This window comes from Filicampus tigris, chromosome 4 (assembly GCF_054856515.1).
Source record: "Filicampus tigris isolate MCC_2025a chromosome 4, RoL_Ftig_1.0, whole genome shotgun sequence".
Taxonomy (NCBI): Eukaryota; Metazoa; Chordata; class Actinopteri; order Syngnathiformes; family Syngnathidae; genus Filicampus; species Filicampus tigris.
In genome coordinates, this window is record NC_141220.1 from 28,436,953 (window position 1) to 28,450,356 (window position 13,404).

At 49.1% G+C, this 13,404-nt stretch overlaps 2 protein-coding genes across 5 annotated transcripts; both read left to right on the top strand.

Annotated features, from left to right (window-relative positions):
• Positions 1-204: 204 nt before the first annotated feature.
• On the top strand, positions 205-6,854 carry LOC147149286 (uncharacterized). Of its 4 annotated transcripts, none has more exons than XM_086027720.1 (13): positions 205-727; positions 787-910; positions 1,443-1,530; positions 1,600-1,939; positions 2,820-2,913; positions 2,991-3,078; positions 3,147-3,474; positions 3,569-3,662; positions 3,736-3,823; positions 4,048-4,360; positions 4,752-4,845; positions 6,097-6,184; positions 6,268-6,854. In XM_086027720.1, the coding sequence occupies exons 1-13, from the start codon at positions 658-660 to the stop codon at positions 6,670-6,672; spliced, it is 2,214 nt and encodes a 737-aa protein (XP_085883846.1). In that variant the 5' UTR covers positions 205-657; the 3' UTR covers positions 6,673-6,854. The 4 variants fall into 4 exon arrangements, with proteins under 4 accessions (XP_085883846.1, XP_085883847.1, XP_085883848.1 ...); XM_086027721.1 differs by having other exon boundaries at positions 1,600-1,912; XM_086027722.1 differs by having other exon boundaries at positions 817-910.
• Positions 6,855-7,451: 597 nt separating this feature from the next.
• Positions 7,452-13,052, top strand: actr6 (actin related protein 6). Its single transcript, XM_086027694.1, has 11 exons — positions 7,452-7,664; positions 8,496-8,613; positions 9,579-9,647; positions 9,727-9,850; positions 9,925-10,060; positions 11,067-11,123; positions 11,232-11,330; positions 11,406-11,484; positions 11,564-11,735; positions 11,923-12,061; positions 12,693-13,052. Exons 1-11 carry the CDS (start codon positions 7,597-7,599, stop codon positions 12,820-12,822), a joined length of 1,191 nt encoding a protein of 396 aa, XP_085883820.1. The 5' UTR covers positions 7,452-7,596; the 3' UTR covers positions 12,823-13,052.
• Positions 13,053-13,404: the final 352 nt, after the last annotated feature.

The window sequence follows — 13,404 nt, forward strand, 5'->3', positions numbered from 1 at the left end:
ATAGCGAAGGTGACGTCACGCACTTCACAACATTCCTTGCAGCGCTCTTTGTAAATAATTGTAATTAATGCAATGTTCCTTTGCTTTGTCATCAGTCAAATCAGCAGAAGCAAACGAATCGCAGTCTCGAGCTTTGCTCACTGCAGTGATTAAAAAAAAAAAAAGGCGCTGCAAAGCATGCTGGGAAATGTTCATGGAATCTACGAACATTCCCCGCCCGCCCCGCAACGGCACCAACGGTCACGTGACGAAGGGCCTCCTTCCACGGACGCTAATCGAGCGCTCCTCGGAGCTACCGGCGCTCACAGGTCCGTTCGGTTCGACCTGTTCCGTCCTTGCGGGTCCACGCTGTTGCCTCGAGTTCTGGAAGGACGTCCGACTGATCTGGATACAGATCCGCTGACAATCACCACCGGCCAGCTCCGACGAACGGTCGTTGCCAAGCTTTAGCCACTTAGCAGGCTAGCAGGACGGACGGAAGGAAGGAAGGAACAAGGAGGTCCAAGCGGAGGTTAGGCTGTGTGATCCGGGCGAGCGCACCAACTCGGTGATGGACGGACTGGATCCACAACCAAGCGGCTACTTGGCATTTAGCATTTAGCACTTAGCGTAAGTCCCCGGCACCACGCGGCCGTCTGGCGCGGCTTGACGACGACGATGATGATGATGATGATGATGATGACGACGGATTCCTGCAGCCCCAACTTGACGGAGAACGCGTACAAAAGTAAGAGCCAAGCCTTCCTTCCTAACTTCCTTCCTAACCTCCGTCCTTTCTTTCTTAAGATGCTCACCTTTCAACTTTGACCTCTGCAGTGAGCGAAGATGACGTCAGGCGGCTGATCGAGTTCAGAGCCTCCAATGAACTTCTCTTCAATGGAAAGAGAAACTCCGCCAAGAGAGCCTGGAGGTACGCACACACACACACACACACACACACACACACACACACACGGGTTGCCTTGAGATACGAGGGACCTGATTTAGGATTTGCTTTCCCATCTTTGGCGTAAGGAGCCATTTGGCAACTCGCACAACTGATCTTGAAATGAAAATCATCCCGTTTATATTATTGTAAAGATAAACTTTGGGTTGACTTCCACTGTTGTGTTGTTTTCTTTGGGAGGCTAGAATGGATGAATGGCATTCGCATTCAAGTGTATCGGAGAGAGCCCGTTGCATTGCGAGCATGGTCACGGGACAAATCTAACTCATATCTCAAGGCACCGCCGTAGTTGACTAAAACTTCCACCAGAAATATTGGCGCAATGTCTTTCCTTGCGCGTCCTCGTTGCTTGTTTTCAAGACGTGCTGGCGGCATCGTTGAAGGGGTCACCTCTCCTCATTACATCTCGCGACGGCCAACTCACTACAGTATATTGTGGCAGTGTACTTGTTGCATGGCATGCGATATGAACTCTCGACTGTTTTTGCTTGTCCAGCACCATCTTGAGAGCTTTGAACCTGCAGGGGAAGCTGACAGCCGAGCAGATCGCCAAAAAGTGGGATAACCTTCGCACCAAATACAAGGTGGGAGGACGACCGCGATGATGTCAGCGGCTAACGCGGCGTGACCTCACTCTGTGTGTCGCGGAGCAGGACCTGAAGCAGCCCTACCAATCGGCGGGTCAGGAGTCGCCGGGGGGCGCGGCCGAGTCGTGGCCGTGGTTCCGCCTGATGGACGACGCCATGCACGGCCGCCTGCACAACAGCCACATGGTGCTGAGCGCGCCCGACGACAGGCAGCGGCGCGACAACGACAACGACATCCTGGAGTTCCTCATCAAGACCGAGTTGGACGACTCGGTCGCCACCGAGAGCGCCGACGAGGACGGCTCTGGCGCCGAGCCCGTGGAGCCTGCCGAGGGTCTTCCCATGGGCTGGAGGAGGATGAGCGAGAGCTCCTACAAAAGTAGGCCGACCCATGATGTCATCATGCGTACGTGGTGATCAATGTTGTTGTGATAGCATCGCATGCGATACCAATTATTAGTAGTCAAGGAGGCCGCTAATCGATACTTGTACACGATATTGCTTTGCTGTTCAAAGGGAAATATTAATGTTCAATTCAATTCAAACTTTATCATCAGACTCAGGTCCATAAAACAACACACAGGAGTTTACATAAAAGGCAAAAAAAAAATAAACATTACAAAAAAATAGAGCCTACGTTGTTGTAGATCAAATTGTTCAAATTTCGATTACGGTAATACAACTCTGCTTCTAACCAAAAGTGTAAAGTGGGAGCTCCCTGGTTCAGCAACTTGTCTTAGAAAGTTCATTGAAAAGCTCAACAGCTTCCCAAAAGTTTTCTTCCGTGAATGAAATTTTGATTAGAACTGAATTGGTAATCTTTCACTTAGTCTCAACAAAAAAGTGCAGGCAGTTCAGCAGCAGTGTCAAAGTGCCGGACATCGGCGCCAATAATCGGCCTTGCTGGTAACCGGCCTATCGATATCCAATGTCATCGTGTGTGAGATGTGATGACATCATCGTGTTTGGTGCAGTCTTCTCAAGTTTAGAACTGGCATTGTCCCGATACCATCACGGGATTGGAAATCAGGGGCAATCAAGTAATTGTCTTTTTTTTTTTTTGGTACATATTTGCACTGAAAGCAGTTCGATGCAACGTAAGTGTTGACAATCAACTTTTATTTATTTATTCATTCAACCCCCGGAGACATTCAAATATCAGCATCTCTTTTTCCTGTAAACTGACATGCCGGAACAACTTTAGGACTTCTCATAAAATCATTTGGGGGGGAAAAAATTGTGAAAATTTAAATGTTTTGATTTTTTTTTTTTTTTTTTTTCATCAGTGTCTGAAGCGGAGACGGAGCGTCTCATCAAGGTTCGCGCCGCCAACGAGGCCATCTTTACCGGTCGGAGAAACTCGGCCAAGCCGGCGTGGAGGTGAGGCGCTCACGTGACCGCGCGCGGACGCACGCGCACCGACGGTGCTCCATGTCACGAGTGGTGTGCGTCGGCAGGGCCGTGCTTCACGAGCTGGGTCTTCAGGGCAAGCTGAGCACCGAGCAGCTGGCCAAGAAGTGGGACAACCTGAAGAGACGGTACAAGGTGAGCGTTCCGCCACGCGAAAAGGCCGTAAGAGCGCAGACGGCGACGTTTTTTTCCCCGTCTGTCAGGAGCTCAAGTTTCCCCCGCCCGGCGTGGAGTCCAACCCGGGCTCGTGGCCGTGGTTCTACCTCATGAATGACGCCATGGAGGGCCGCCTGGTCGGCGCCGCGCCCGCCCGAGAGCCCATCGCCGTCACCGAGGAGGAGGAGGAGGAGGACGACGACGACTGCGAGATGCTGACGCCGGCGCCGAGGAAGCGAGCCCGCAGGAGTCGCGCCGGGATGGCCGAGTTCCTCACCGAGTCGGAGATTGACATGCTGGTCGGCGGCCAGGACAAAAACGCTTGTTTGGCTCTGGGCGACCTCCAGCGCGGCGTGTCCGACTCCAGCTACAAACGTAGGCCCGCCGCCGCCGCCGCCGCCTTGACGTTTGGTCCTCGTGGCTACGTTTGTCGCTCCCGTCACGTTTGATTGACGTGTTTGGCGGCCAGTGACGGAAGACGACATCCGGAGACTGGTGGAGCTGCGAGCCGCCAACGAGGCGCTCTTCACGGGACGCAGGAACAGCGCCAAGCCCGCCTGGAGGTCCGAGCCGAGCGTGCGAGCCACGGGCCCCAGCGTCCTACGTTCTGACCTGACCTGCGCTGCTCTTGTGCAGGGGCATCGTGAAGGAGATGGGCCTGACGGGAAAGATCACGCCCGACCAGGTGGCCAAGAAGTGGGACAACCTCAAGACCAAGTTCAAGGTGACCTCACCTCCGTCAGCTGCCCGCTTCACTTCCGCTTGATTTCATTCCCTTCGCCGCTTCCCGTTTCACTTGAGTTCACTTCCGGCTTGGTTTGCCGCCGCTTTTTTTCCCCAATGTCGATTTGGCTTCCTATTTGACTTCCTCTTTGTCGTCCCGCTCGACTCCGTTAACCGCCCGGCCCCCCGTTCCTAATGAAGTGTCCGCTGTTGCGTGTGGTCCAGGACCTGAAGTTCCCCCCTCGGGGGGTGGAGCCCCAGGGCGGGGTGGCATCCTGGCCGTGGTTCCAGCTGATGAGCGACGCCCTGGAAGGTCGGCTGGCGGGCAAAGGGGCCCAAGTGGCGCCCGTGTGGACTGGCGAGGACGACGCCGTTTCGGGCTCCCCTCCCTTGGCCGACGTCCCGGCGGCAGAGACGGCCGTCTGCGAGATGATCGACGGTCGAGCGGTCGCTGAACTCTGCCGGTCGGAGGCCAACATCACTTACATCGACGTTAGCGGCGAGGAATGCGCCGCCCCTACGGAGCTCTCCTACAAAAGTATGTTATCATTATTATTATTATTATTATTATTATTATTAGGCCTGGAACGATACACTTTTGCCCCGATCAGATACGGATCCCGATACTTAAATCGCAAAGCTCAACTCCTCAAATGTTCCAAAAGTACGTTATAGAACGTGCAAAACATAGCGCAATGCAATATTAATCGGAATGCCGCGTTTCAACTAGTGGGCCTGCATATTCTTGAAAAAAATATGTTTGGGTTGAAGCTGTGGCATGACACTAATGATGTCATTAGGTATGCTTTTATTTGCCACAGCACCTGCAGAAAAGCCACCTGTGCTTGTGTGGTTTTTGTGCAGGAACTCTGCCTCCCTTCCATATTCCCAAAAGCTTGTGGCCAAATTTCCCAATTTGTTTTTGACAGTGAGCGAGCAGGACACTCGGCGCTTGATCACCCTGAGAGCCGCCAACGAGGTTCTGTTCACCGGCAGGAGAAACGCCGCCAAGGCTGCTTGGAAGTAAGAAGGCCGCCGCAGCTCGGGTTTCTCCTTCTTCTGCCCTTTCTTCTTCTTGGATGTCGGATTTGGCAATCATTGAAGAATGAATTCAGTGAAAAAGACTTTGGGAAAACTATTGTTCAGCCGTGAATGACGCGATTGCTGTGGTGGAATGCCAATAAGTCAATTATCAAAATGTTTGAAGTCGGGGTGTCAAATTTAGCACATGAATCAGTTGATTTTAAAGTCCTTTTTTTTTTTTTTACGCACACATTCAGTTTGCGACAAAGAAGACACGTCCACGTAGGAATTCCCCTCTAGAAATGCACTGGACGGCCCTGCAGCCAATATACGTAGTGTTTCAAGAGGAGCCACTATGGTGGAGGAACCATTCTGATGGTGAAGCACCACCACCTCTTCCCAGCTTTTCGAGGGGAACGCACTTGCTCGGCTGCCACTTAGTAGTTGGCAGCGAGCTAGCTTATTGCAACTCAGACACTCCCAAACCCCTTTGCGAGTCAAAAGTCCCGTCTTGTTACTTGGATTTGAATCCAAGTCACGTGAGACGTATTTTATTCAGCAGACTCATGTAACTTCGTCAATTTTATTTCTGGCTTGTTTGGTGGAAACGGCGTCATTAATAACAATGCACATCAATATAAAACTTAAAAACAATTTTGCAATAATAAATATGCTGATAGATATGTTTGTGGAGACACAAGACTCCTTGTAGTTTTCAATGTGGTAGTCCACAAGTTGCTTCATGTTCTAATTAACTTTATCTTAATTTGAAAAGAAAACTACTCTTACTGTCACCAACATGAACTACTAATGCCACCATGTGGCGGAAAAAAATCACCTTAACACAAATCTATGGGCTCCATGTTTTGCGCTCCTTTTAACTGTACGGCGATAACTCTTTAACTCGTTCGTGTCGTGTGTTGCTCGACCTGTATTCAAGATATTTCTGGAATTGGTCTCATGCCAAAAATCAAACAACAGCCAGAAAACAGAAAAAAATGAATTTTGGACAGGCGCAACGCACAGGCGGTTGTTGACATCTTTTCCAAATGCATTGTGGGATAGGTTGTCTCTAAAACCGTTTACACCAAGTATCAACTCCAAAAATCTCGTGAGGCTATCAGAAATATGCAGGGAGTGCGGGACCCCAAAAAGGTTGCGATGGGGGCTAACCTATACTCACTAGAACTGCACCAGTAAGTGCACCGGCTTTGCGATCTGTTCACGATCTCATTTGTGTTTGTGCGTCAGGGCCATCATCCAGCAGCTGGACCTCCAGGGGAAGGTGTCCACCTACCAGGTGGCCAAAAAGTGGGACAATCTCAAGCGCAGGTTCAAGGTACGCCTCATGATGTCAACGGCACCTCCTAATGATGTCGTGCTGATGACATCGTGTGATTTTCCCCCCCAACACACACACAGGACCTGAAGTACCCCCCCGCGGGCATGGAGAACGTGACAGAGAGCGCCGCCTCCTGGCCGTGGTTCCACCTGATGAATGATGCCATGGAGGGTCGCCTGGTGTGCGGCGGCGCATCCCTCCCAGCCCCGGTCGGCCGGGATGGTGAGAACGCCCCCGGGTCCCCGGCGGGGAGCGGCGGGGACCAGGCGGCGCTGGAGGGAGAGCAGGCGGCGCTGGAGCGGGAGTGGGCGGCGGTGCGGGCGGAGCGGGAGTGGCTGGAGCGGGAACGAGCAGCGTTGGAGAGGGAGCGCGCTCTGCTGGAGCAGGAGAGGGCGGCGCTGGGCCGGGAGAGGGACCTTCTGGACCAGAGGGCCGTCATGCTCGCCGCGGACCCACACTCCCGGCACGTCGGCACCGTCATGTAGATGCTAAGCGGGGACTTAATTTGGCTAGCTGAAGCGGTGTCCCACATGTAGCCGTTGTGGACGATTGACAGCAGGAAGACGTGCGGATGGACACTTTGTATATATTTTTGAGGCACGCGGGCTTCAAGTTGTGCCTCATGACTATTGACTTTTTTCAGACATTAAAATGTTATTAAAATCTCCACTGCTTTTCTTCTTGTGTTGATAAAAACAAAGTGACGACATTTGCGTGAATTTGCCAAGCTACACCAACCTCGAGTCAACACAGACGCCACGTGACTGGCGTGCCGCTGTCCGATTGACCGCGGGAGCCAAATTTCTCTTGTAAGGTATACAGTATCTCTGAGTGCTACTCAAAGATTTGTCTGTATTGTGTTGTCAGAACCATCAACAAAGAAATGAAAGCAAAGCCCATCAGGACAAAATTCACTGTTCGCCATACTGAGATAATATACTCCAGATGAATGGTCGATGCAAACAGTGGCATTGATTCTGCGAGGCTCTCGTGGACAGGGTTCCTGGCGTAAAACACGCACTGACAGCATGTTTTCTGCCAAATTCCAACTGAAGTTGTCAGTTACAGTGGCAACACAAGATGGCTGGCTTCTGGCTTCATCTGCAAGGGCGCAGACATACCTGGGATGAACCCTAACCCTACAATTATAACAACGCAATCCACGACCGTGTTTCGAGCGTTTGGGCGTTTTTGGATGTGTTTCCGTCCGGACGAGTTTGTTGCGGGACTTGATGTGGCGCTTCTGACTGGCTGACGCACGGGCCAATGAGCGTAGAGAACCACAGAAAAGCGGAAGTGGCCTAAACGCGACATAAATGAACGCAGGAACTTTTGTTTTGCGATGCGCTGATTGAGGAGCAAAGTTGAATTTGTGAAATGACGCTTTAAGTCCTTACTTCGGACTTCAAATGGCCACTTTAGTGTTGGACAACGGAGCCTATACGGCAAAAATTGGATACAGCTTGGAGCAAGTCAGGTGAGTCTTTTCAGGTTAGCTTCTGTTAGCGCGTCACTTTTGTCCAGCATTTTTTTCCCTCCTTGCTGTCAGAAACGCTTTCAAACATCCGTTACACGTGCGGATGAATGATTTCTGCCTCGAATATTACTAACGAAACGGCTGCGAGCGGAACCCTCGATTCATCATTTAAATTGGGGTTTTATAGAGTATAAGGGCTCTAAATGCAACCAACCCTTTATAGAAAAATTGAGTGATGTAAATATCGTTTTAGCCGAGGCGAACATTGTGAAAGTTATGACTTTAAAATGGTAAATAATGCGGCAATTTCTGGCTGACGTCTTGATGCCAAGTTTACGGGGGTCGTGACCTTTTGTGTTGAATCCGACTTTCATCACTTTTTTCATCTGTATTCTACTTAAGAAAGACTGGTGTGATTGGAAAGCTTGCTACACACAACCAGACAATCTATAACAACGATGGATTTTACTGCTTAACTCATATTCCACAAACGCAATGTTAATCAGAATGCTATCTTTCGAATATAGTGGGCCTGCATAGAACATATTTTTATGAAGACATTTTTGGGGATTGACTTCCCGCTTGAAAAAAGAAGAAAAAAAAACCTTAAATGTGAATATGAATGTCATTTTTTGATCAAATGTGAGGATAAGCGGTTCGGATGATGGAAGGATGAATCAATATATGTAAAATCATTAACCTTAGACTCTAAGGTTAAACAAAAACGTTAAACGTTTATATGTTGCACATCTATAAAGCTATTGGATAGGGATTTTGCAGGAGCGGCCTATGAAACGGATGGTGAGCTGTTTGTCCGTGTTTCCTTTCCAGAGTCATTCCCAACTGCCAGTTTCGCTCCAAGACGTCCCGGATGAAAACGTTCACCGCCAACCAGCTGGATGAGATCAAAGACCCCTCGGCGCTCTTCTACATCCTGCCCTTCCAGAAGGTCAACATTCGGAAGATATTCACATTTATTGATTATCTTGTTGCAAGACATTTCAGAAATCTGACATTCCTGGGAAAACTACGTTATGAACCTTATTTTTACTTTTACTTTTTATTTTTTTTCGCATCAACATGTGTAACGTACAGCTTGAGAACTCATTTTCAGTTGACGCAGATTTGCGCCTCCATTGCAAATCTTGACCGCCTCATCACAGCCTAAAAAACCAAGTGGCAACTTGTCCAAAAGGAGCTGCGCTTGAAATGTTTACAGTAAAATACATCCAAGCTGTGGCAGTATGTGGGGGGGGGGAAAAGGCTTCCACAAAAGTAACTTCTTTTCAACTGGAGATGTTGACTGACACTTTGCAAATATTTCAACAGGCCATGTTCATTTTTGCAGGAACAAAAGGTAGCGACCCCAAGTGGACAAACATAGCAACAACAGTTTTTTCGATTGAAAAAAAAATGCATATTGTGTTGGTGGAATAATAATTAAGTAAAAAAATCCCCCACCTTTTTCAGCAGCGCCCCTCTGCCATCAACTTAGAATTGCAATCAAACTGCCCTTGTGCTCGCATTGCCAATGTCACAGCTCAGCTCACCTGTTTTCTAGGTTTGGTCACGTGATGTTGGCAATGCGAGCCCGAGGGTACTTTGACTGCGATTTCAGTTGATGGAAGGGGGCAATAAGAATGCCAAAAAGCAGCCCCCTGTTCATCTGCTTGGTTAGTTTTCCACCGACTCAATTGTCAGTTCCTCGCAAATTGAAAATTATGGGCTAGAAGGGTGGTGGAAGAGCTCATGTGTTTTTAGTCCTGAATAGTTTTTTTTTTTTCCCGAATGTATTTGTGGCGATGGATTTTTGAGGTGTTTGAAGCGCTCATTGCATGTTTGCTGGAAAATTCCACCAAGATGGAGGCCACCTGTCACGTTACTACTCTGATATTTGCCTTATTTCCTCCTCAGGGTTACCTGGTCAACTGGGACGTCCAGAGGAAAGTTTGGGATCATTTATTTGGCAAAGAAATGTTCAAGGTGGCCGATCTCGCTCGCGCTCGTCTTTGTCCCGCACGTCTTCTTCGGCGGCTCGCGTCATGTCGGCCGTTGTCTGCAGGTGGACTTTGCGGACAGCAGCATCGTCATCAGCGAGCCTTACTTCAACTTCACGTCCATCCAGGAGTCCATGAACGAGATCCTGTTCGAGGAGTACCGCTTCCAGTCGGCTCTCAGGATCAACGGTGAGCGCGGAACGGGGCCGCCCGGACGCCAGCCCGACGTTGACTCATCCGCACTCGCGCTCTTTGTCGCTCAGCGGGTTCTCTGAGCGCACGACGCTACTTCCGCGCGGAACCTTACCAGCTGTGCTGCCTCCTGGTGGACAGCGGCTTCTCCTTCACACACATCGCCCCCTACTGCCGCGGCAGCAGAATGAAGGACGCCATCCGCAGGTGAGCGCACGCAGCAACTTCTTGGACAGCGACAAAATTGTCTCCGCCAATCAAGCTCGTGCAAACAGTTTCTCTGCGATTATGGGGGCGGGGGGGTTGGTGGGGGGGGGGGGGGGTTTAATCATCACGATTATTCCGATTGATAATGAAATCACAATGAATAAACACGATGATTCATTGATTTCAAAACTTTGTATTTATGTAACTACCAAAATTTAAATTGACAGCGCAACCAGAGTAAAATAATGATCTCTCATTGCATTAAATGAAAATTAATATCAGCTGTTCCTTCCGTGCGCATCTTGGCTTTTAGGTGCAGTGTCATGCCATCCATGGTTGCTTACTCTAAGATGGGAAAAAAAGAGCACAAGAAGAAAGGCATGCTTGAACGTTAGTAACTCATTCACTGCCAAGGACATATTTATTTGTCTTTTTACAGTCCAGCCATTGAATCCCAGGAATTTCTTGATATTTTTTTCAAAATTTTTGCGAACATTAGGGTAAAAAAAGAGGGTCTGAAAATGTCTGTCAGTGAATGAGTTAATATAACATTTTTGGCCGGTTGGAAAGTATATATGCCTGAGACTATTACATAACCTGTCTCATTGCGCTACTACGGTTTGTATAGTTATTTGAAGCTAAACACCTCCTGTAACTTCTAATGCTAGTTTTGCTAGCCCATTAATGGCGTTTTCCTTTAACTGGTAGCAACAAGCCTGCGATATTCCTAGAACCAAGTACGTGTCGCATTTAGAAATTGAAGGTGTGCAATTCCTTTTGTTGTTTGTTTAGTTTTAACTCCAACCGGTGAGCTGAAGAACATTCATGTCACACACGATGCATTCACAACACAGGAACTTGCATACACACACACAATGCTCTTTTTTTTTTTTTTTTTTTTCCACTTGGACTCGTACACATTTGATGACATTTTGGTTGATTCCTAATTGTTTTAGAGTGACTTATCGTTTGTATTGCGATGATGATGATGATGTCCTCCTTTTAGGATCAGCGTAGGAGGGAAGCTGCTGACCAATCACCTGAAAGAAATCATCTCCTATCGGTAAGGCCGCCTCAGCCAGAGGAACTCGACCGAGTCGCGTCGTCGTCGCCCGCGTCCGGGAATCCGAGCCGAGCCGAGCCGAGCGTGTGCGTGCGTGCGTGTTTGCAGGCAGCTGCACGTGATGGACGAGACCCACGTGATCAACCAGGTGAAGGAGGACGTGTGCTTTGTGTCTCAGGACTTCTACAAGGACACGGCCATCGCACAGTAAGACCTTGACCTTGTTTGACCTTACGAGAGTGTCGCAAGCGGAGGGCAACGTGAACGCGTGGCTGCTTCCAGGCTGAAGGGTCACGACAACACGGTGATGAGAGACTACGTTCTTCCCGATTTCAGCGCCATCAAAAAAGGCTTCTGTAAGGTGAGCGAGCTGGCTTGTCTGCCGCGGCCTCGCTGTCGGCCTTGGCCGTCATCTCCCGTTTGCGTTGTCCGTCCGCTAGCCGGCAGACCAGGTGGTGCTGAGCGGCAAGTACAAGACGGGCGAGCAGATCCTCAGGCTGGCCAACGAGCGCTTCGCCGTTCCCGAGATGCTCTTCCACCCTTCCGACATCGGCATCCAGGAGATGGGCGTTCCCGAGGCCATTGTGGACTCGGTCCAGTCTCTGTCCGAAGGTCTCGTCGATGTGGATTTAGTCAAGGGGGCCGATAAGCACATATGAAGCCGATGTTCATTGTTTCCATGACCAATCGAATTCCAAGCACAACATGCTGGTAGCCGCTTAGCATATGGCGTGGTTAGCGACCTTTGTGTGTGTGTGTGTGTGTGTGTGTGTGTGTGTGTGCGTGTGTGCGTGAGCAGACATGCAGCCTCACATGTACGGCAACATCATCCTGACCGGAGGCAACGTTTTGTTCCCGGGCTTCCGAGAGCGCCTGGAAGCTGAACTTCGCTCTCTGGTTCCCGCTCACATTCCCGTCAAGGTCACGCTGCCCGACAAGTGAGTCGCACCTCTCGTACACGCTTCGTTCAAGTTCACGTGACAGAAGATGTTGTGTTTTTCAATTGTTTTTGTGTGTCCCCACTGAAGTGCTGCGCTTCCACTGACAACACGGCTGCAAACAAGAGTTGAGCTCGCTTACGAAAGCGCAGTCAGTGTTGACATCTTTTCTGACGCCTTCAAAAAAGGGACTTGAGAACACAGTAATAAGCGCAATCGAATGTAGTGGGCGGCTCGCTGGTCGACTGGTTAGCACGTCCGCCTCACAGTTCAGAGGTCGTGCGTTCGATCTCGGCTCCGGCCTCCCTGTGTGGAGTTTGCATGTTATCCCCCTGCCTGCGTGGGTTTTCTCCGGGTACTCCGCTTTCCTCCCACATTCCAAAAACATGCATGGTAAGTTGATTGGGCACTCTAAATTGCCCCAGGTGTGATGTGAGTGTTTGTGTGGATGTTTGTTTGTCTCTGTGTGCCCTGCGATTGGCTGGCAACCAATTCAGGGTGTCCCCCCGCCTACTGCCCGAAAACAGCTGGGATAGGCTGCAGCACGCCTGCGACCCTTGTGAGGACAAGCGGTATAGATAATGGATGGGTGGTGTGTGTAGTGACATATGTTGTTCTTCTTTTGCGACAGTCCCATCACGTACGCGTGGGAGGGAGGGAAGCTGCTGGCGAACGATCCAGACTACGAGGAGATGGTGGTCACGCGTGACGACTATGAGGAGAACGGACATTTTATTTGTGAAGAAAAGTTTGACATCTGAGCCGCCATTTTGTGCTTCCACGACGACACGACAAGCAGACAAGTCAACTAGTGTCAATTGAAAACACTTTTTACATTTTGCTACTCTTTTTTTTCATCATTTTTATGACACAGTGTTTCGTGCCATAATGTCTTAATTTCTTCTGATTTATTTATGACGATTATTTTTTTACACTCTTACTTAAACCAATTACGCATATTAAAATTGATTCATCAAGTCGGCCACCTCAATGTTTTATCTGGTCAATGAATTTTTGTGTGGTGTGCTTCCATGGTATTATTATGCAGGTGACACAAAAAAATGCTTTATTTAAAAATATTTTATTTAGGAGCTCCGAATATATAAAAGGAACAGCCAGGTGGTGACAAACATTACTTTGTATATTACAGTTATTATTGAAGGTTAAGGTTGTAACTAGCCGAACTTTGGAATCACATAAGAATTACATCAGCATTAATAGCATTTACAACATATGTAGTTTAAAAGCCAAAATAACAGCACCGTATTTCAAAACAAATCCTTGGTGTGTCAAAAATCATCCAATCAAAATAAACTGACCAACCAAAAGAATGTTATGAGAAA